At 32.9% G+C, this 25467-nt stretch overlaps 2 protein-coding genes across 4 annotated transcripts in view; one reads left to right on the forward strand and one right to left on the reverse strand.

Annotated features, from left to right (window-relative positions):
• The window catches only part of LOC132904614 (uncharacterized), a 344019-nt gene that overhangs the window by 61954 nt on the left and 256598 nt on the right, over window positions 1-25467 (forward strand). The window lies entirely within an intron of this gene.
• Window positions 18978-25467, reverse strand: part of LOC132904597 (trichohyalin-like) — a 142403-nt gene continuing 135913 nt past the window's right edge. For both annotated transcript variants that reach the window (XM_060955235.1, XM_060955236.1), the window contains exons 4-5: window positions 24659-24821; window positions 18978-19473 (exon numbers count right to left, since the gene is read on the reverse strand). In XM_060955235.1, the coding sequence (XP_060811218.1) occupies window positions 19201-19473; window positions 24659-24821 (436 nt within the window). In that variant the 3' untranslated portion in view covers window positions 18978-19200. The remainder of the gene's footprint in view (window positions 19474-24658; window positions 24822-25467) is intronic.

Below are 25467 nucleotides of genomic sequence, written 5' to 3' on the forward strand. Positions count from 1 at the left end.
GTCGAGTCCTTCGTCCATGAATGTCCTCGTTATCGACTGTTGCCTTTATGGAGGAAGAAAGCGGGCAAAGGGACGTCAGAGAGATGCAAATACCGGAAGTTAGTCGGACGTGACGGCGATTTTAGTTGCTGTTGCGAACGCTTGAGCTCTTTTTTTTTTGTTTTCGAGCGTTGCAATGAGAATACGAAGAAACTTCTGTCATTTCACGGTGATTGATAAAACGCATTATCCTTTGACAGAACATTTTTTCTTTCGTTCCAGACTGTCTGAAGTTGCGTAAGTTTTCCGTGGTGAACCAATGAGGAGCGCTTTTTTTAAACTGCGCCATACTTTTGTATAATGGCTCGGGGAAAGATATTTTGTGACCAAAATTAGACATATTTTTCTTTTTCAATATAAATTTAGTTTCTCTGATATAATTCAACTACTGAACTTTATTAACAAAACACAATTATCATCCATAAAAAAAAAACTGTATAGCTGAAATTAAAACAATTTTTACATGCTTTTAGACTTCAAACTTTCACGATGGTCACATGACATTATAATAGTTTTTGGGACAATCGTGTTTGGATTTTGCACTTGCACTTTGCGTGAACGTTTCGTAGACATTGCAGTCTACTTCCTCAGGGCAGACATCGAACTGCGAGTTTGAGGTTAATCGTCCACTTATACTGAGCGATGTCACGATTGGCTGCTCAAACTGATAGCTCAACGTGGACGCTCAAACTGGATGTTCAACCCGTAAGATCTAACGGGAAGTCGTTTAATTTGATTGGTCAATCGAATTAAAAAGGCAGGAGGACAAGCTGCCGAATTGTTGATGTAATACTCGCTGTTTCTGTTCAAATTGCTCCAATGTCTCAAAATTTCGATTGCTTTGCGACCATTCGAATGATCATTGTTTTTTCTAAGTACATGGAGCGATCTATCTTGATATGGCGTTCTGCCAGGATAGATTGACTGAAATGTTTCAAGCGAATTTTGCTCTGGCATTCCTTCATTTTTTGACCATTCTTCCGGCTCCTCCTTTTAAATATATGGAGCGTGAGAGGGAGTTTCTTGTTTTTGGGATTGCGCAGGATTTCTCTTATTTTGGAGATCCTAGTGTGTTGTAAATGAGGAAATCAAGGAAATGTAGCTTTCCGTTTCGTTTGACTTCCATGGTGAATTTTATATTTGTATGTTGTGTGTTTACATAGTTTAATTTTTTAATTTGATTGCTCAACTGAATTAAACGACTTCCGACTAGATCTTCCAAGTTTTAATTCATTAATTTGATCAACCAACAATGAAGCATGATTCAGCATAAGCGCAGACAATGAGACCTGTAACTTTCAGGTTTCAGGTCTGTCCTGAAAAAGTAAACTACAATGACTATGAAATGTTGGCGCAAAGTTTGCACTTTGCGAAGTGCAAACAGAATTGCTCTCGAGAAACCAATATGGGATTTTTACATACATTGATTTTTTCAACATTTTTACGGATGAAGAACATCCGGACTCCACTATTTAAATTCTTTGAAGAAAAACGTCTTTCATTTTAAAATATTCATATATCCTAAGTAATACGGCACAGTCGCGGTTGTGCTGGATAATACGTAGGCTAGGATACGATCCGTGGTAAACTTCCGGAGGGTACTGTTCTCGGAAGCCATGAAGGGTTACTTTCATATATACACACAATAAACTGTTAATCCACCCTTACCATAGACTTTCGAAATTTCCGCGATATATATATAATGGGCCGAAATATCATGCTATTCGGGCAGAAAGAACAGAATGTGCTGCTTTGAATCGCGTTCGTTAAGAGCCAGTATAGTGAGGTAGGACTACAGCTTTCAATCGAGCAAATATCAACCCAGAATTGGCAGTGCACCAAAACCGAGCAATCAGATTTTAAGGAAACACACATTACATTCACTTCTTCGAGACATATTGTAAGAAATGTGGATCTTTGGTGCCGAAATAATGTTGAAGGAACATTGAATATACACTGGGCTGTAATATTAGAATAATAATATATTTATTACAAGAAGGATTTCTCACATATTCTTCGATTCACACTTGCACGCGTCTCCGCACTTTCTCTACACTCGACAGCTAACCGACCCTTCTGGATGCTTCTTAACGACTGCCAATCGTCCTTTGTCTCAACTCAGGCCTGGACGCGCTCTGACGCTTACACACACATTCACATGTACAGTGTAACTGTATCATCTTCCTAACACATATATACACTTCTAACAATTTTTTAATTACTCGCTTTAATCACTTAGTAATATTCAAGCTTGCAATACTATACACCATAGTTGAACGTATCTACACAATACGACTTTACCGTTTGAGTCATATCAACCTTCATTAACCAAATCACGATGTCTCTACTAACATTTCTTGCGGTTCTCTGATTTTGCATTGGGTTCGTTTGCACATCTTAATCCAAAGGAAATCTCTGCAGTGAGTCTTTGGTCTCGCGTCGAATTTATCCATGCAAACTAAACTCTTCCTGCGATTCCCTAATTTTGCATTAGGTTCGTTCGCATTCCGCAGGTCCCTGATTTCGCAAAAGGTCCCGTCTGCATTTTCCCCAAGCTTCTAACAGCTACCCAACTAAAGATCGGGTTCGTCTGTGCTGTTTTCCAACCTGCCAGCAGCTCCTCCACTTCATATTGAATTCGTTTATACCATCTTTCCCAGTGACTCCTTAATTTTGCATCGTGTTCGTTTATGCGTTTCAACTTTCTGCGGTTCCCTGATTTCGCACCAGATTCATCCGCATACTGATCAACACACCGCAATCGTATTCCACAGAATTACCATCGCCGGGCTTTCGCGCTGTTCAACGTCCTGGCTTATAGCAACATAAATCAACATTATTCATGCACCAACGTCTAGTTTATAAAAGTTAATACCAACAATAAGTAAGATTCACACAATGAAAACACCTCACTCGCAGCAGTCTACCTCTAATTGTAAGTCGCTCTTGAAGCTGTATAACCTACTACATTGTATAGGCTATACAAACTATTTGTTAAAATTCATACAGAACGTTGCACTTGAAATATGCATGCTCGTATTAACAATTCGTTTTTCACAAAAGCAAATTTGAAATTCAATATGTTGTCAACTAAATTACATGTCAAAACTATCTGTTACGACCGTTCGCGGAGAGACGCGGTCGCGAGGAGAACGCGTCAGCGAGAGGCGTAAATTCTCGCTACGATTCGTGTAATCGACGCCGCGAAGTAGTTCCGGAATAAACAATAAGGATGGGTCCTTGAGATTATTGAAGGCGCGCCGCGATAATGTGCGGACATCTGGTTGCCAGCCTGCCCGCGGTAGGTGTTCCGGTCGAGGAGAGTGTCACTCGACGTAACACTATCTTTGCATTTGTTGTGGAACTAAATATATATTTTTGTCACACTCTCCACCATTCAAAAAATGTTAAAAACATTAGTTATATATAAACAAGTATTGATTATGTATAATTAACATAATATTATTTGTTATTCGGTGTATGTGGAATTAAAGAAACGCGTGGCTAAATTGTAAGGTATTGTAAGTATATATATATATATATTATATTGTGAATATAAAAGTACAAAGTGTGGAATACAATGTAAGCTGGTCCAGATCCTCACGCTAGCAATGTTACCCTTTTTTTTTTTTTTATTTTAACGTGGAGGAAATCCGCACGGACACCCCTAGGGGGGAGAGCGGCGTGGTAGTGTCGGACTCCAACCGACTAAAACCTCCACGATGACCGGTCCCATTGCGACCGAGAAATGCCCGGAAACCGCTATGGCGACACACCGGGCCCCCCGTACACACTATTCCGTCCGTACTACGTCTCTTTCGCCCTCTCCCAGGGGCCGTCGTCCGGATCCCCAACTGGACTGCTTGGTGCCTCCCGGATGCTGGAAGAAGGTCCAGCACCTAACTTCTTTCTTCCCCTTCGGAAGTCGCTGGCGGTTCTCACGCGTATCATATAGGTGCGTCCACGGGCACCGCCGCGCCCTCGTCGGCCAGGTGGGTTATCGTCGTTGGGGAGCAATGTTACCTTGAGACTAAAAGAACCCTGAAGCCAACGTCGCACGTGTACCGCTTATGGTCTGTCATCGACGCATTCTTTTGTCTATGCGCTATCGATGACCTTAACGCTTGAGAAAACCGAAGACCAGATGTAGAGTTTTCTTAGAAGCGGCGATCACTTCAACATTATTCGTCCTTCAAAAACTTTCGAAACCTACCATCACCTATTTTCGAAAAGCTCCAAAAGGTTTTGTCTTCTTATTTTTTTCAACGATTAAATGATATCAAAATTAAAAATCAGCAGAAACAGAATTATTATATATTGTCTTCGTAATATTTCATGAGATTATAGAATGATCTGAAAAGAGAAGTATGTGCGGATTTTGAAACTCAAAGCTTTGGAAATCAACAAAATTTTTTTTCAAATGTCAAAGTTGAAAAATTGAACTTTGGCCATAAAATACATTTTAATAGACCACTGTGCGCTGTTGACCAAACTCCACGAACTAGTTTTGGTAATTTCATGAAAACGGCACCGTCGCTCCATAGTCGTACCATAGTTTCTGTGCAAATTCAGTAATTATGCCACGGAGAGATACATTTATGAACTGCGGAGTTATCGTCATGGAGTATTGCTCCGCAATTAGTATGTCAGAAGCGCAACGCGCTGAATGAAACGAGATACCTAACTGCAGACATTAGTTTATCGAGCGGATACGGCGAAGCTTAGGTAAAGAGATTGGATATCACTATACTGAGATACTTTGTCATATATAGAACGCCATAGTTTGAAATTTTTGCAGTATTTTCCATGCTCAAATCTTAAGTATGTAAGTTTTAAACATATTCTCCAAATAGTTTTAAGCTTCAATTATTAGCAAAATTAATATTGTAGAAAGAAGCTGCTTCATTCTGATATGTTCTTTATATTAAGACTCAATCCCGTTTTTTACCAAACTAAAAATTCCCGTTTTTATTTTATGTTTAAGAAGAGTATAAAAGTACAATTGTTGATAAACGCGAGTTTCCACCTTAAGAATAGATATGCCAAAATTTTTCTTTACATTTATAAGTGTGAGTTCGGGACATGAAACCTCGAAGATCGCAGCGGAGTTAACATGTAATGGCTATTCAAATGTAGGAATGTAGTATAGTGTAGTATCGTGGACGGATTGCCTGGGAGATGCTGTGTTTGTGTTGTCAACGTTGTCATGGAGTATTGTCAGCGTATTTAAAAAAGAACCGTTGTAACGAAGCTAGTGAGTGACGAATAGTGACTGCGTAAATATAGGTTGACGGAGCATCAAACGATATTGTAACAATCATACTGTTACCACTACCTACTAGCACTATACCATTTTCCTACAAATTGGGGTTTCAGCCGGGATCAGATCGTGTTAGTATTAAATTTTCCGGTGCGCGATGTGATAAAAGGCGATATCGTTGACCATTGAAATTAGAGTAGTGTATCGTTTGAAGAATAGTGTTGAAAAAATAAAAATGGCAAATGTTGAAGACGGATAATTGTCAATACTGCACTATACTATTTTCCTACAAATTAGGGGTTCAGCCGGGATCAGATCGTGTTAGTATTAAATTTTCCGGTGCGCGGTGTGATAAAAGGCGATATCGTTGACCATTGAAATTAGAGTAGTGTATCGTTTGAAGAATAGTGTTGAAAAGATAAAAATGGCAAATGTTGAAGACGGACAATTGTCAAGTGAAGAAAGTTTGACGCTGGAAGAAGTGAGGAGTGAGCTCTGAAAGATGAATTTACCAATATCTGGTGCGAGGTCAGTGTTGATTGCCAGGCTGAATCGAGCGTGTAGTGTTGGACAATCGCATCCTAAGGGATCAACAAGCGTTGGAGGTTCGACGAATCAGCGAGGTTCAGGAACTGTGCAGAGAGCTAAGCTCGAGTCGAAGACGAAAACCTCAGAAAGCTGAAGGCGAAAGAGCTGAGAGCGCGCCCCGCTAGTTTGGCGCTAAAAACGACGGCGAAAAACTGAACTACGTGCACGGCTGCAGGCGGCCATGGATGAAAACAATATGTCGTCGGAAGAAGAGAGTGAGGACGAAAGTGAGGTTGAAGACGATGAAGAAGATGTAAGAGAACGCAGGAGAAGCACACGAGATGTGCGCCAAGATCGTGACAAATACTGTCTTAAAACATAGGTTCGTTCAACATTGAGTTCAAAGGACGTCGAGAACGCATTAGAAAAATTCAATGGTGACAAAATGTCGATGGATGGTTCGAGTCGTTCAAAGAAATTGTAAACCTGTGCATGTAATCAGAAGCACAGAAGGCAATTTATGCGTGAAAACTATTGAGAGGATCAGCAAGGATATTTGCGAGTTTCGAATGCCATGCTAGGACTTGCCATGAGTTGAAGCCAGGACTAATTAAAGAATTCTCAAAAAAATTAATAATCGGCAACATTAACTTCTTAATTTTTATATTTTACAAATGATTTAATATCTTATAGCGATCTTGAATAATAACTTCCTTCAAACATGCAACATATTACAAATGACTTTTTTTTAGGTATTCAGTGTTAATATTATTCTATTCTTCCTTTGATCGCTGTTTCAAAACTTCTTTTGACGTTGTTGTATTTTTTTCTAATTCGTCGTTCTAGTTCCCATAGGTTTTCAATCAGTTTCAGATCCGGTGACTCAGGTGGAGGGTATAATAATTTTAGACTATTATACAATAAATATTCCTGACCTTATGTTTAGGATTGTTGCCTTAGCAGTACTTAAAAGTATTAACAATGCCCATTTTCATTGCTCTTTTGCGTAAATAATTTTTTTAAATGTTTAAATATTTATTTTTGTCCATAATACTATCAATAAAAACTAATTCGCCCGTTCCGAATGTAGAAATACAACCCCACATAAGCATGTTTCCATCATCGTGTTTTACAGTGGGTTTCATATTTTTAAATTTAAATTCTTCATTCTCCTTTCGCCATATTCTTCGCCCATCTGAACCAAGAACTTTAAATTTCACCATTAAAAATTACGTCATTCCACCATGTATCTTCTTTTAGAACAAACTCTCGTGTATGATTTAATCTTTCCTTTCTATTTGTTTTGTTTACAAATGACTTTCTCCGAGCAACTCTTCTGTTGTAACTATTAAAGTAATAATGTAATGTTTTATTAAATACAAGATTTATATATAACAGAATAACTATTTTATATGTAACAGAATAACTTGAAGTATTAACGTCTCATGGCGTTTTCCTTTTGTCTTCTCCTCTTTTATTCCTTGCTCGTACAATAGAGATGTGTACACATTTATTTTCTAACAGTGTTCTGCGTATGGTTTGAAGCTGCACCTTCTTCTTGTCTCTATACAACTTTTCTATTAGCATTATGAAAGATTATGAGTTGGCGTATATTAAAACTGGTATTAATTTTGCATGCCATTTTGAAATGTGAATTTTACGAATATCAAAACGCAGCTGATGCTACGAGGCTTGATATAGTATTTACATACAGACTAGCATATTTGTAAACAAAGATAGCGAATGTTACGACCGTTCGCGGAGAGACGCGGTCGCGAGGAAAACACGTCAGCGAGTGGTAAATTCTCGCTATGATTCGTGTAATCAACGCCGCGAATTAGTCGTTCTCCTGTTTCGGTTAAGATAACAGGGGTGGTTCAATGAATTTAACACTGTATTAACAGGTTAATATAGCTTGTATATTCAACAATAAATTGTATAATAATAAAAGCATCACAAATTATTTAGCGATGGATACAGTTAATGCGTTACAGAAATTCGATCCGACTTTACAATATCTCTCGATGAATTCGTTAGACTAAACGACTTTATTTTCAATCGTCAGACTTCTCGATGTATGTCGTTTGAATCTTCAAATGAGATTTATTGCCCTTAGACCAATTCTTTGTCTTCTCGGGGAGACGACCCCCACTACGCTCGGATCACGCCACCGCTCGCGCCTATGATCACGTAGGTCACCGTCTTTGTTAAAATCGAAACCGAACCGAAATCGACGTTTCTGGAACTCGCGTTGCTTGGCAACTATGCGTTCGTCGATACATGTATGTTTTTCGTCGGACAGATAAGACGATCCGTCTGCGACGTTGTAAGATCGCGAGCGACGGTTAGAAATATGATCTATACTAAGCCTCGTAGCTTAACAGCGAATTCTCCAGTACAAAGTATCATGAATGTTGCTGCATCTCTGAATCCGAATATTAAAGTAATGTTAAAATCAGACATTGTTTCATTTAAAAAATATTATTTACCAAATGTTGCAAGTTATGGAAATAAAATTTATGCTATTGTTAACTGGACACGGTGCCTTAATGTGATATCTGACCAGGTATGGTTTGTTTTTTTTTTGTTGTAAACGAAATTATAGTGGGATAAAATTAAAATTTGGTGGTATGCGGATATTAAAATGTTGCAAATAAAAGTTAGTTGACTTCAAATAGGATATGCATTGATGTTATTAGTTTTTATGTATATGGTCACGTAAAGATCATGTGGAGGTCAACTTTGTCATAGTAGTCATTTAGAATATTAATTGATCGAGATTCTCTATAAAAAATCATTAATCTACCTATGTCAAAAAGCTATTGATTTAATAGATATTTTAACTTTCAATTTGTAGAATTTATCATATGAAAGACAAGGAAAACAAATATAAAGGTAGTACTCTACGTTTTTCCATTCAACTTTTATCTGAAACATTTTCCGATATAATCAATAATATCCAAAATATTTCAACTTAAACTCTTAAGTAATTCACCCTGTATAATATATAATAATAGGTACTTGCTTTAAAGTGGCAGGTTTTAGTACATATATGACATATAATATATAATATGTATAATAATATGTTCGTTCATTAGTATATATTGAGTGATTTTTTGATTAATATTTTTTATTCAAGTAATAATTGGAAATTACGTATTTGTGTATGGACTTGAATACCTTATAAGTAAAGGAATAACTACCACTTGTTGTGAAACGACTATACCAGCCATTAGAAAATCCAGCCAGTTTAAGTAAAATGAACTTTAAAAATTAAAAATAAAATTTACTAAAATTTTATACATAACGAAAATTTGTATAAAAGAAAACTGTAAATCCTAATGGATTAATTGCTACAAAATGGAACTAATATTTTTAAATATTTCTAGACAAATAAATTTCATTTAATGAAAGAAAACAATCTGAAATGTTCAATACATTGAAACTCAAAGAATACAAAACTTATATGAATATTTACACCTAAGTTGATAGTAATACTGCTAAAAAATTTTCTTTGTTATATATCATAAGGTTTGTGACAGGTATCAAATTTTTTATATCATGTTAGAAGGAAAATTTATGGATTTAAATGATATATTTTCATACAATTATAATTCCTGATCAATTTTCAATTTTTACATAATTTTAGAATCTCTATTCTACTAATAAAATCTCTAAATATTTTACTTTCTTAATGTCATGATGTCTCTTGTATAATATTACATTGTACTATAATAATTGTATTATTTATTATTTAATATTGTATTAAGATTAAAGCAATTCTGTTAACAAATACATAATTAAAATCCTGAATACATTTGAATTTGATTTAGAAGGATTGTAATTAGGATGTAACAAATCTACTAAAGTAGGAAGTGAAATGACAAATTGAACAGAAATCGGTTATTCAGTACAACGGTTTCATTCACGATGATTTTAGAACGTATTGGGTGTGTCAAAAGAAACAAATTCTTCTCTTTGACTTGCTGGTCACGTTGCTTTTCAACAGGCAATGCCCATTTTATGTCCGGTGAGGTGCGAGATTATTCTACTTACTCGAAAAGAGATGATTTAAGAACTTACTGAGCACCTATCTGGGACCATTTTCATGTTTTCTACTAAGCCGAAGAATAGTTGATTTTTAAAAAGCTATTTTTCCTCTCCATAGGAAAACGGAAGAATATATTTTACACGAAGTGAGTTTAGTTTACCTCGTAACGCTCAAATATCTCAAAAAATATGAATGATAGCGAAAAAATGTTTCAAAGAAAAAATGTAGGATATCGATAGAAGTCTTTGAAACATCTTGTGAAGGTAATGTTAACATTTTTAAATGAAAACCTGCATCTTCTGTTATATACTCTTGTATCTGACATTGAGGCGTTTCCAATAGTACAATGTTTTGGAAAGTCTGTCTTTTGTATCATTCGCTATCAAGATATCAACATACACGGAGGCAGAATTGACTTTTGTCGAATTGGTGGTTTTCTCTCATATTTTATTATGGATTTGGTATCCACCAATATTTCTTTGTGTTTTTTCTGTACTTGTCTTTAGTGTCTTTTAGGGGGAGGGCTATGTTGTATCTCCACCTGGTGTCTGCGGTCTGTCCGTTTAAGTTTTCCTCGTAGAGTATTGTTTTTATCCCTATTTTTCTTTTTATGTGGAAAATTATCGGGATATTATTTTGGTCTTGGAAGTAGTTTTTTTCGTTTAGGTATAGGAACGCTTCTGGGGGGATGTAGCCTGTTGTCAGTGTGTTTTTGTAATATAGGTCATTTGGGAATAAGCTGCTGAAGATTAGGCTGTTTTCTTTTATTTTTGACGCTTGTGCGAAGTGGTTTTTTGTTAGTTTTAGGATGTGACAGTCTATGCGGTGAATGTTGGCTAGGTCGTAAATTTGTTGATTTTTTATGTATTTTTTGTATCCGCTGTGTTCGAATCTGTAGGTATTCAGGCAAGCTCTGATGCATTTTCTCTCGAAAACGCGAACTCTCTCCATTAGCGATGCTGGTATGTTGTACCAGATTGAGCAGCCGTAGGATATAATTGGTCAGATTAGAGCTCGGTAGCACAGAATTTTTACATTGCTCTTGAGATCTTTGGAGTAGAATAGTCTTTTTGCTCTCCAGAATGCTTTATTGGCCTTGGAGAGTTGGATTTCGACGTGTTGTTTGTAGTTTAGTTTGTCATCTATATTTATACCTAGATACTTGACGCAGTTTTTGTGCGGTATGAGTGGCCCTCCGGTGGCTTTTTCCTTTAATTGGAAATTTTTGTAGTGTTTTCTTTCTGCTGGGCCGATTTCACTATATTTGGGTTTGAACAGTATGCTTTCGCATTTGTTTGTGTTGATTCTTTGTTTCCATGTGTGGTAGTAATCGTTGATTTTGTCGAAAAGTTCTTGAAGATCTGTTTTTATTGTTTTGGTTTTGCGGCCTGTTACGTAGATGATTAGGTCATCTGCGAAGGCTATGGAGCGTTTATGGGTAGATTTATTCAGGTCGAAGAGATTTAGTACGTCACTGTTATAAATGTTGAAGAGTAGCGGAGAGTTTACAGTTCCTTGTTGGAGTCCATTTTTTATGTTGAATTCTGTGTTTGATGTATGAGAACCTTCGGTCATTATGAATGTTCTGTTTGTGATCATGTCCCAGACTATTTTGATTAAGTGTCTCGGGAAGTTTTTTTTTATTAATTTGTAAATGAGGCCTGGGATCCAGACTGTGTCGAAAGCTTTTTCGAGATCTATTAAGCAGGCGGCTACTCGTTGTTTTGCGTTTAGTGCCCAGCAGATATCTGACGTGAGTTTGTTTGTCGCGTGTAATGTTCTGTTTCATCGAGGATACAGTCGTGAGTGATTTTGGTGTGACCAGTCCTTAATTGGGACATTACAAACATTAATTGACATGTGGTGGTTGCTAGAAGTCATATTAGTTCTTCTTCTTAGATGTCAGATCTTATTCTTTTTATTTTTCTTTTATTGCTTTCTTGCATGATCGATAAAGTTCTTGTAGGGAAATGGAGCTGATAGTTTAGTGCTTCATTTTATATAACTACGAAGTTAAATTACGTGGTTTGACAGAATCAATATTTAAATACGATAAAATTTTACATGAATGAAAACTCCCTAGAGTTCACATGGGATAGAGACTCTTTTTGTTTTACGGGTAGCATGACTTTTTCTAACGGACAGAGCGACCCTCTTAGGGTTCTACGGACAACCATTTTTGGGGAAGTTACGGAACTTCCTCTATCTCTCTTCAGAGCACTGTAAATAAAAAGATCAATGTTGTATCTTAATAATGTACCTTAATAATAACTAATAATTTTATAGTACACTGTGAAGGATAATATATGCCTACAATTGAGTACTTTATACTTAAGCACGTTGTAATACTGAAAATAAGATATCTTCAAAATCAATAATTTTTACACAAATAATTTGATATATCTTTATAGAAAATTATTAATTGCATTAATTAATACTCTCTGTAGTATCGTTTTGTCACATGAGATATAGAATATAAGAAAAGTTCTGATAAAAAATTGAGTAACACAAAGCTTCACGTGTAAATTTAATTAACTTTAGACAACGAACGATGTTTAAAGTTTTGTGAGTCACCTGTTGTCCGGAAAGTTCGTGCCGATTTTAGGTGGCGTTAAAACAAGTCATAAATTCTGAAATGTAATATGTATGTAAAATGTATGTAATGTAAATGTAAAGGTGTACATATTCTAAAAGGTAATATTTTAAACACCTTTAGAAAAAAGTTAGGACACATTAATTCTTGTTAGTTTCATGTGCTCTTAAATATGGAAGGAAACAAAGTACACTATAGGCACTTGGTGTTTTTCTTTTACTAGAAAGGTAAAAATACCATACCAAGTAGCAAACAAGATATGCGCGGTTTATGGTGACGGTGGTATAGCTGAAAGAACTGTGCGGGTTTGCTACGTTTAAAAGCTGATGATTTCAATCTTGAAGATCAAGAACGCCCGGGTAAGCCCTCTACCAGTGTATATTATACCGTTTTCTTCAGTATGTTACAAAGTAATACAGGTTATATGACTACTACACAGTGATTCTGTATGATATTCTATGTTAAGTTTATTAGAAACGCTAAAAAATATATCGTCTTTTATAATATCGTAAAATAGATTGTGAATTTGTATGCGTTTGTAGGAAATTTTTTTAATGAAGATCGGTGTTGCGAATTCTCAACTAAGTAACGATCAGTCAGGTTGCAACTGATTGATATCGCGAACCGTGAGCGCTATTAACGCTCAAGGTGGAGGTACATTAAAGATACAGAGTACTGTTAGTTGATTTATTTGCACTGTTTAGTATAACACGAAAAGTAAGACTGTCTGAAAAGAGTAAGACTGTTTGAAGTCTGGTTGAAGAAGACTGGTCTCTTGAAGCGCCTGGTCCTTATATGCCAACTCTTAATCCAGGGGGTGTCCTTCTCACCATGGTTTCTGTGAGGTGGTTTCTATTCCTTTTAATCTTGTAACTGTGTACTCTCGTGGGCGCATTTCCTCTGGGGTTGCTGATTGATACTAGATGCTCACTTTATAGCGGACCCATCAAGCACTTAGGATGTCAATTAGCCTCTTGATGAGGTCCGCATTGTAAAGTTTATAATTTAGCAGGTAGGAAATTCGGATTTTTCCAAAAAAGGCAGATGTGCTGTCCGAGTCATAAACTGACGACCACTCCAAATCCCGAACAATCGGATCAAAGTACTGCTCGGGAATAACCCACGCTATACGACACGTGAATTAGCAGAAATGAAATATGAAAATCCACCATCCACGAGCATTTTGTGAAGCTTGGCTATATAAACCGTTTTGATGTATGCGTTCTCCACAATTTATCGGAATAAAATCTGATGGATCACGTTTCCATTTGCGGCTCGCTCTATAAACGCAACGAAAAGACAGCATTTTTGAAGCAAGTAGTGACGGGGGATGAAAAATAGATTATTTATAATAATGTTGAGCGGGAAAGATCTTGAGAAAAGCGGAATGAATAACCTTTAACCATCCCAAAAGCCGGTCTTCGTTCGAGGAAAGTCATGCTTTGTGTTTGATGGGACTGAAAAGGATCTCTGCATTATGAACTTCTACCAAACAACCAGACGATAAATTCGGAAAAGTATTGTTTGCAGTTTGTTGAATTTAAGACAGCAATTGAACAGAAACGTCCAGAACTAGCGAATCGGAAGACGTCGTGTTTCATCAGGACAATGTGTGGCCTCATATGTTTTTGACTACTCGACAAAAACTATTGGAGCTTGGTTGGAATGTGCTACCCCATCCAGCGTATTCATCGAACATGTGGCCTCACATTTTCACCTATTTAGGTCATTACAAAATTCCCTTAATAGCAAAAACTTTCTCTTTGGTCGACATAAAAAATCATATCGAAAAGTTTTTCGCCGAAAAACCTGAGAGGTTTTGGAAGGATGGAATATTCAAGTATAATGGCAGCTATATAATTCAATAAATGTGTATCGAAATTTAAGTATGCTGCGTTTAAATTTTCCTTAAAAATCGGAACGAACTTTCCGGACAAACCAATACCATTTGAGGGATACATTCAAAAATATTTATATATATTTAAATACGAAATTCTGTAACATGAATCATCCTGTGAATTGGTGTAAGGCGAAAAAATAAGAAATTGCATTAAATTGAGTTAGACATTCATATTTATAAAGAATTATATTATAAAGTTAAATGTTAAATATGTTACAGCGAGCTAAGAATCTCTATAATCTTCTCACCAGTTCAAGCACGTATTGTTACATATTCCTCTTTGCAACGTGTCAAGTAGAAAAATATCGATCTTATCGTTGCTAGCACTCTAAAATATTAATCAGAACAAGAAATATTAATATTCGCTTAACCATCTAAGTTGCAATCAACTAAAGTATCTTGACGCTATTGTCACGTAATACATTCGCAAAATGTATTATATTGTATTTTCTTTGGGCGAACAAGTGCATACTGTACATATACACACATATGAAGAGTGAGGAAAAAACAAGGAAAATTATTGAGAATAATCTATTATTAATACAGTAGAACCTCGATTATTAGAACATTTTTTAATGAAAAATTAGAGGATAGTTCCTTGTAAGAAAGAATAGAAAAAAAGCATAGGAATTGAAGGAAATTATTACATTCTATTCCAATGTTTGTATCTTATCTGTGTTTGTTTGATATTAATATGTATAAAATAGTTCAAAATAGATAATCTTTTCTCATATGAAAATAAAATTATCCTCCTTCTGTACTTTCACCTCATAAGTGAAGGAACAAGAGGAACGATGAATTTAACTATGCATAACAATAGAAATAACAAAAATAAGTAAAAATAATTATTTTAAAATATTTAAATTTCTTCTTGTAGTTAAACACTGCAGAGTATTGGAGCAAAATAAAAATGTCAATTTATACTGTTATTAAAATATGTTATTCGATGCTATAGCCAGCAATTGTATTAATGTTTAAATACTTTATTTTCCGTTCACTCCTTACGCCTGAGAGCTTCTGATACTTTGAAGTTCACTACTGAGGAAATATAAATAAAGATAAAATTCATACTGTAATCGAGGTACTGCATATTTTAGAAAAATATTGTTGTGCATAAAATTTACAACAGAAACTTTTCAAAGAAAAAGAGAATATAAACAATTTTGCTCCTACTCGATTAATATAAACAAATAAACAAGACTAAACATATAAAGATAATAATTCATTGTGTGTCATGTTTTTCTATTACCTTTGAAATAGCAACTTCTTCAGTGCGACGTATCACTTATAATTACTGGACACCGGATGTGTAACTAATAATATATAATAATATATGATAATCACTATTATATTGAGTTGCCAAAACAAATATCTGCTTAGATTTAATCTTTTTAATTGTTTTCATAAGAAACTGAATTTGCATAAATATTCGTAGTCTAATAATGAAGCTACACAATTCTCTAATCTCACTTGTCACAAAATGCATTATATGTATATTGGAAGACTATTAAACAAATAGTTCTCCAAACCTTATTATTCTCTTTACTCTTCATATACCTTTCAGTATTTCCATTCGTTTCGAAAGAGCTTTCGTTTTCATTCGCTATAATACTCGTGCATGTTCGGTAATATTATACAGATAAATATGTTACTATGCTATAGCGAATTAAGAGCCTATCTATTATATCACATGTGAGAAAGCTGCGATAATATAGCTCGACGACTACGTACAAGAGGAAAAAAGCAAAGGACTTAACAGTTAATAACTTTACGTTCGTTAAACGAGAAGCGAACATGCTTAATTGCGCGTACGTCTACTATGCGAACAGATGTCGCATTTTTCTTCCCTCTTTCCCTTTCTCTTTTCTCTCTTCTTTTTCTCTCTCATTCATACATTCACTCTATCTCTCATACTTTCTTTATATCTATATTTTTACATGCTAACCGACTCGGCACTGAAATTGGCGATTGTCCAATTCTAAACGATCAGTTACTCTGTTGAATATTGGCTCCCTCTCGAAATTGTATCGCGTTCTGTAAAGCATAGCGATTCCTGTTTCGTTTGATCCTTCTGTGGCGAGTCTGGAAACGATTTAATGGTCCCAGTATTGCTTATTTCGCATAAAACGTTAATTCGCTGAACGAGGTATTTTCGTTAACCCATTAAAGACCAATGTTGCATTACTGCAACGTTTCATTTGACATTCTCTTCAGTTTATATTATCAAATTATCAAAATTATCAAAAAACATTGTAGCTCTGAAAGAAAATTCCAAGGATTCCCTTAATATCTTTTTCGTCACTATTTTAATAAATAAATAAAATGTAATTTTATAAAATGCAACAAGATTGATATATTTATAGTATTATTATTAAGTTTTGTGAAGACCATGATAAATAATAATGAGAGTATAGATATAGATTATATAATTATAAAATATATTATATAATTCGTTTCAGCTATGATTCAAAATTTCTTGGATTTATAAAACTTAATATTGTCTTATTGAAAAAGGAAACCTGTTTCATTAACGAATTTCTTATGTTTGTCTTTAATTCTCTTTAGTATCTAAGGGCAGTATTTTTTGGAATATTTTATTTTTTGATAGAATTTCATAATAAAAACGCTGCGAATATTTCTCCTTCCATATGGATTCTACAATTTTATAAAAAGCGAAATTGATGTATTTTGTATCACTATGATAAAGAAATATTTATGTCAATTATAGAAATCCTTTTTCTACTTCCGACTTGAGTAATGGGTTTCTGTAATATATTATATCTATTATTTTAATATATTCTTTGTGTAATTCTCTTGATAGCACAAAAATTTACTTTATATGCACATCTGGTTACTAGTAATGTTGTGCTTACTCAATTTTTATATATTATTTAATTTTTTGATTTTTAATGGGTTACGAAACGTTTCATAGCTTTCGTTAGACCTGGTAAGTATTCCAAGCAAATACTCCAACGCTATGTTCCATAATTAAAAATCGCTGAAGATTTTGTTTTTAATTTTTAATTGCGAGAAAAATTTCTAAGTGGCGTTTGAAACTCTATATAGACGTTTCAAGTTTTCTTCGCAAAACGAAGTAATGAGAAGAGAAAAACGTCATATAAACATAGATGTTCATGAAAGCTTCATTAAAAAATTATTAAAGAAATAGAAAATAACAATCGACTGCTTGTTTGATAAAGGAGAGAAACAGATTAGTGATATTCATGTACTTGATGTTTTCACTTTGATATTTCTAAATAAAAATGCAAAAACAAAATTTTTTACATTGACAATCTTTTCTAATTTTCTCTCAATTTCAGTCAGTTAGTTTCTGCATTAATTCGACTAATTATTAATTCTTGTCATAGAAAATATGTTTTTAAATTCCATGCAAGTAGAATTATATATATAAGATCTACTGATTTTGGGTTAGGTTGATAGCAAGAATAATGTTCGTTTAATTACCAGATTTAAATAATTAAAGAAAAATTATTTATTACTTTGTATTTCAGTTATAACTTTTTAATAAATATTTATGAACTATAGATTCTATAAAACATTTTACTTAATTTTCCTTATAGAATATATTATATAGATTTGTTTCGTTTAGAAACCTGGGACATCCTTAGTTCTCTCTGTGCTTTTATATTTTGCGTTTGGAGCTTTTGCAAAGAATCATTTGTACCTAATACAATATTACGCTATTTTTTGTTATTAAACTTAACTTGAAACAATTGCAATACTCAGAAAATATATTTTAAGTGATTGCAACCATCGCAAAATTTCTGATCCATCGATTTCACAAGAACACAGTGCACGGTTTCGAAACTCTTGGCGCATTTGTTCGCTTTGTTATATTTAAAAAGGCTATCATGCATCGTTAACGACGATCTAAAGAAGCGAGTAGAAAAATACCGAATCTATAATATAACTATAGGTAGGTTTTACGATCTAAGAATACGAGAACAACGAAGAACAGACGGTGCTCTTCTTGCAATGTGCTACGAGTTATTTCATATCGAATAATTGAGTGGATCGAAAAAGCTGAATGTTCTAATATAATTATAAACATAAATTATATTTAATAGAAGTTTATAGTAGTGTATATGTTAATACACATCAGTACATATATTAATGTACATTGAATATGTTAACATATTTGACAAACTTAAGAAATATGAAATTGCCAATTTGGTCAAATAAAATAAAATAATTTGTTCTTTTATGAAGGTACCTTTGTAAAATTAAATTGTCATGTCACCAGATTTGGTGGACGTTTTATATCATTCAAAATTTGAAAAACAGTTCGATATAATCGATGATATTTTGTTTTACTAAAATTATAATAAAATATTCTGTAGATTCAGTTTTAAAAATTCGCAAATTTTCTAACAGTAATAATCATCTAAATGTTCAACTCAAACTTATTTCCAAAAAATTTCTTTATCCACTATTTTCATTTGCAGGTATAAACGTAAATCTAGACTAGGAAGAACAAACTTTATTTTATACAAAATATTCTACGTATTGAATTTATCATAAACTTTCTAAGCCAATGGTATTACAAAAGAACTAAAATGAAAAGAAAGATAAAATATCTATAATTATCAATATACCTATTATTTATTCGAAATTTCCATCAATTGGATCTTTTCACATAATTATTCCTGCATATAAAGTTGTTATTATATATTATTCGATCCACTCACAGTAATTCCCTTCAGTTTCTTAAAAAAACTAGAGAATTTCTTGTAATCGATGCTCAAAAGATATTTGGATGATCCATAAAACCTTGGAACTTGGCACATTCCACATTCCACGTGTTTCCATTAATAAAAATCATCCTCTTCCTCGAGCTGAGCATAAAATTTCTCCACCTGCTGCTTAGCGGCTTGTATAATGGAACCTTTGCATGGGTTAGGGTCCCAGTTAATACCGGGACAACCCATGGATTCGAAACAGGTAACTAGACGATTGGTTTTCGATGGACAGCATTGAACAACCGCCCAAACACAGGGCGAAGGACTTTGTGCAGGTGGCTGTCGAGTTGGTGGCGCTGGAAAGTTTGGCACTTTCACTCCTTCTTGATACGGATTAAGTCGCTGTGAAGAAATAGAAATCTCAAGTAGATTTATATACTGAATATATTACTTATCAGACTGCGGATCTTTATACATTCATCAAAAATTTAAAGGGGCAGAAATGCACAGAATGCATATAGTAGACAAAAAATATATAAAATTTTCAAAATATAGTACTCGTTATTATATTATCATTATTGTAGGAAAGACAAAACTTTGTATAGATTATACTTATTTATTCGTATTTATAAAAGTGGAAATTTAAATATAAATAAAATACGTTTTCGTAACATGAAAAGATGTATAAAAAAATATGCAGAAATATATTAAGTACCTAGCCAAGTAGAGTACACGTTATAATTTATAGTAGAAAGCCCGGATCTCTATTTAAGACTTATTTCTTTAATTGTGTCCATAAAAATATAAATTTGCATAAAAATCCGTACTCTAACCATCAATAATATTTGATTTGAATTATATCGAATTTAAATCTTGAATTTTAATAAAAATCGAGGATGTTTGATAGAAACAAAAAAGATCTTCGTTATGGATAATAATTAGTGGTAATCAAAAAACATTCGTCATAGATAATGGTTATCAGTAAAAGTAATTTCTGCCATCAACATCGTTTGTCACTAAATAAAAAGAAGCTTCATTATCGATAATGATTATTCGCATCTAAAAATAATTTCTATCATCGATATAGGTTATTACAGGTAAGCAAAAAATAAATGACTATTTATAACGATTATTCATAGCCGAAATCATTTAAACTAAGATATGAATTCTTATATTATATTTTAATTTCTTATATTTTTTTAGTTTGGGTTATAATAGCTACATTGCTATACTGTTTTTGTCAGGTAGATTCATATATTTTTTTATTTTATGAGTCGAACTATTTCTGTTGAAAAATGTTCCGCATTATCCTATTTAATATCGATGTAATCAATATAGAATGTATGGATAAAATTAGCTTTAAGTAGAATAGAACTGTAGATTACGAAAGTGATATTTTGATTCATGATTACTCATTGATACTTACTCATTGTTAAAACTTTGACGTGTTTATATCCGCGGATTGTTTCTTAAGTTACTAATCGGTAATTAAAAATATAATTAAAATAGAAATATTGTGCGATTAATAAAACAGAAGTACATATAAAGTTATATTTCGCATCCAGTAGTCAAACATATTGAAATAATAAATTTAGCTATGTTTAGACATGTATAATATAAGAATAGAAAACTGTATAAATTATGGTCACTCTCCATTAATATATCTTGGGTTGTTCTTATATTTGAATAATTACTTATTCTTACCGATACTCTGCATACTTTTGATATAATAATTTAACAAGTTACGTGAATGTGTTTATTTTCAACTGTATAGATTAAAATATAAATAAATTAAAAATATAAATAAAGTAGTTAAACATATTGAAACAATAAATTAGCTATGTTTAGACATGTATAATATAAGAATAGAAAACTGTATAAATTATAATCACTCCATTAATATATCTTGGGTTGTTCTTATATTTGAATAATTACTTATTCTTACCGATACTCTGCATACTTTTGATATAATAATATAACAAGTTACGTGAATGTGTTTACTTTCAACTGTATAATTGACCATGGAAATTAATTATCTAAACATATTAATTAATCCATTACATTTTTTATGGAAATTTTTTATGATAAAAACAATGTTTGTAACATATTGCTCTTATAAATTATTATAGCTTTATATAGTTTTAGCCCCACTGCACATTAAATAAAACAAGTAATTTTAAAGGATATAACGAGCAATTTTATTACAGAAATTATTGTATTTCTTCATCATCTGTATCATCTATGTTAACCATTTCGACAAATATTTACAAAAAAACGGAGTTACTCACGATTTCGATACTTCCTTAACATGTTGTCAAAATCACCACCCTAAATTGTGTTGTGAAGGTTTTAATGCGGAGTATGTGTAGTATATGTATAGTACAGTATGTATAGTATAATCAAATACGTGGGCGTGGGACGGCTCTGTCCCTTATACATTAAATTTAGATTTGGGTTAGCCTAGATATTTTTCTCGGTGGGAATGCGGAGAAAAATCTTTTGTCCACGCTTTTACTTCATAACAAACATCATTTTATAATAACGAAATTAAATACAACGTTCGAGTACAATGGTCTTTCACTATTGATTATGAGTCAGCTTTTCTGTTCAAATGTCATAAGAAGTCAATTTTGTTGGAGTCATAAGAAACATCAATATCACAGGTTTCAGTAAGGAAGATAGATAAGAGCATTCGATTTACTATATACTTTACCAAATACAAATGGAGCCCGAAAAATTATATACTCTCTAATAAACATTTTTCGAAAATAACTTTTTCAATAAAAGGCAAACACCAATTAAAATCTTTAGAACACTACTCAGGGTGATGACCTTGACAAGATACTAAAAGATTATCGAAATCGGAGATGGTTCTATTTTGGAAATACTCTTTTTTTTTTATTTTATTTTATTTTGATTTTTACAATTTGTCCTGAAGGACATTTGGTAAAGTGTTATATCTCATTGGTAAATAAAAAAATAAAATAAAATAAATATAGCATGTGGGTGGCTACCCCCAGCGGGGTGCCAGCTTCGTGTTTTCTAAGTTATATCTTTTATGAAATTTTTTTTTTTTGGAAATACTACCATTTGTATTAATCAATCTAATGAACCATTTCTATTAAGAGAATTTATGTACTTAGAAAGAAAATGTCCATTCATATAAATAAATGTACGCTCTTCCGAGCGAAATCTTAGTTATACATATATGTTATTATACATTACATACATTAGATTATATACGTTACAAGCAGAACTTTATATCCGTGCAATGTAATATTCTTTTAATTCTTTAGTGATAATGAATAACTTCAGTGCTTAATTTATAATTAACACATAATTAATTACTACCGTTATAACAATTTGGAGAATACAAATATTCTACTATAAATTACTACTTGCATGGGAGCCATATTGAATGCGGAATTACTCCACGTTTAATGATAGCAAGCTCCCATTACCAATCGATATCAACGATAATGATGCTCGTTTTGAAAGCCTACATATGTAGATATTAGATATGCAGATATTAGATATAACAGAAATGTACCGTTTCGGTTTCATTTCTCCGAAAACCACGTTACAGAATTTTTGTGAAGTTATGAAAACTGGATTTTTAATTAAACTTTTATGGACATGATTATACCTGGAAATTATTTTCGCGTGAATACGCAGAAATTCTCCTTTAAAAGCAATAGTTTATCATTCGATATATATTCGTTAATTCCATTAAAAATGAAGGTTACATGTGAAAACTATAGTAATGATTTTCTAATTTTCCTATTTGGTGAATTAAAAATATACACAGTTTAATATGAAATAGTTAAACTAAATAGATGAAAATAAGTGATAAGTACATGATGTTTTATAATTAATAAGTAGTTTTAGCTTGATAAATATCAGTCTGCATAACTAACTAATGTTATTAATATTTTTTAAATGTTCAATAGAATGATACAAACCAGATGTTAGTCCCAAAATCATAGAACAAGATGTTTTTGATATAAATCTGTTCTAATCGCCTATATCCTTCAAATATAACAGAACATTTCTGTTGATATTCTCAAGTACTCATAAATATAATTTCTATAATTAAGAAATTTGATCTTTCACTCAATTTTATTAAATTAAAAAGTATATATAATATTCATATGTAATGTATAAAATATTAAATAAAATATTGCTAAGATTCCATTTTCACTACATTCTCATTTCATAATTGTATAAGAAATTAATATCAATCTTGATTTAAATATAGCATAATATATCAATAAATTTATTAATACAACATTTAATGATGTCATTTTTGTCAATATTAAATTTATTCTTAGACAAAACATTCACTTATAGTTTACAATGTAGAAAATTACTCTACAAATTCATATTATTTCACTATAAAATTAACCTGTACAGGTTAACAAAATATGTAGAGGATATCTACTGGGACGATTCTAGATATTAAATCGCTGAAGGAAGTTCATATGTATATATAGTATATATATGTATATATATGTATATGTAGACATTTCGTCTGAGGTTTATTTGTCAAGTTATAAACAATTTAATTTTACTAAAAACTAGTTAATAAAATACTAACAACTGACGACCCTCCTTCTATCTCACTCATATTTTATATAGTATAAAAGATATAACTTAGAAAACACGAAGCTGGCTCTCCCCGCTGGGGGTAGTCACCCACATGCTATATTTATTTTATTTTATTTTTTTTTATTTTACCAATGAGATATAACACTTTACCAAATGTCCTTCAGGACAAATTGTAAAAAACAAAATAAAATAAAAAAAAAAAAATATTTTATATATCTCACTGTAAGATTCACGAACTAAAACAAATGACAATAGGATATCGGCTGCTTGTAACTTAAAAGTTAGCCTTAAACAATATTTTTGTAAATTTTTCAATATTTTGATGCCTAGAATAGACATAAAATGTTACGTCTCTCGTGTGTTTTATAACAACCTACAGAAATAAAATTTTGAACCTGAAATAAATCTTCAATCTATCGCTTTAGTATTACCTAACAATACCTAAATATTTAAGATATATAAAGCTAGTGAGTTTCATGTATTAAAATTTATTTCCTAATATCTATTACAAAAATTCGCACGAAACCTGTATTCTCATTAAATTACCACATTTGGCAACCATTTCATATTTTACTAATTTTCAAAATATCGCTAATTGTCTACAGAGAAAAAAAATTATACTTTTCTAGTAAAATTAATTAGTTAGCAAAACAATGTGTCATCTCCTTATTTGTTACTATTATTTCTTTAACTATTATTTTACCCGTTATAGTTCATCAAAAGTAGAAATCGGCTTTACTTTTTTCATTAGTTATTTTGGGTAAAATGTACATGAAAATGAAATGAATCGATACACATCCAAAGCATGTAATGTCTAAATTCGTCTTTATGGACATATATCATACATGTACGAGCGAGGCAGGATAATGCAGAACAATTATCGAAAGTCGGGGATTGGAACGGTTTGATTTGAAAGCTTGGAACAATCGCGTGCTGGAACGTTTGAATTGGAACACATTTGTAGAAAGAGAAGGCTCACCGTGTCGATATCGAAACCCGTTCTCGATAACATGTTAGGTACCATGGGTTGGACTATTATGCTTGCGCTTACAGGCAACGCGTTCAGCCTGGCCTCTTCCTGCCGTCTCCGATGCTCTTTCATGACCCTGTCGCGTTCCTCCTTCTCCCTTGCTTCCTTTGCTCTGTGTAGGATAAAGAGACACGTTATATTATCAACATAGACCGAAAGAGGAAGCTCATTGTACACGGTGCGACCGGCCTGTTTGTTTCATTAACGTCGCTCGACTTGCAGCGCGTTAACTCACAGCCTACTAGCATGTTTCGCACGGACGAAATTTTGAGACAGTATTCTCGTTGAATATTTATCTTGTCGGTAGTCGCAGCCGCGACGACACGCAATGAATCTTACGAGACGCAATAACTGCCGCGAAATTGTGTCATCTTTTCAAGCTGCTATCTTTCAAAGCCAATCTCGATGCATATAAGTGATGCCACGTCGCGTTGTTGCAAATTTTATTGCACATTTTACGTTTTCTTTATGTTTGCAGTGAAGGAGATATTCGTGTGTGTTTTATAGCTAGAAATATAAAGTTATTGAATTGTACAGTATCTTTGGTGCGAAATTGCAAAGACGCATAGTGATTTAAATTGTTAACTGAAGATAAAGTCATTCGAATTGCAAATCTCTTGCACACATTAATTTTTTTATTTAGAGATTCCTTATCTCTATATATGTGGTTTAATTTCTATTGGAAATAAATTACATCATACTTACATTCGTAAACACTAAAATCACCAGCTAAATTAATTTGTCTTTACTTTTTTTTA

Source organism: Bombus pascuorum, chromosome 2 (genome assembly GCF_905332965.1).
Source record: "Bombus pascuorum chromosome 2, iyBomPasc1.1, whole genome shotgun sequence".
NCBI classification, from domain to species: domain Eukaryota; kingdom Metazoa; phylum Arthropoda; class Insecta; order Hymenoptera; family Apidae; genus Bombus; species Bombus pascuorum.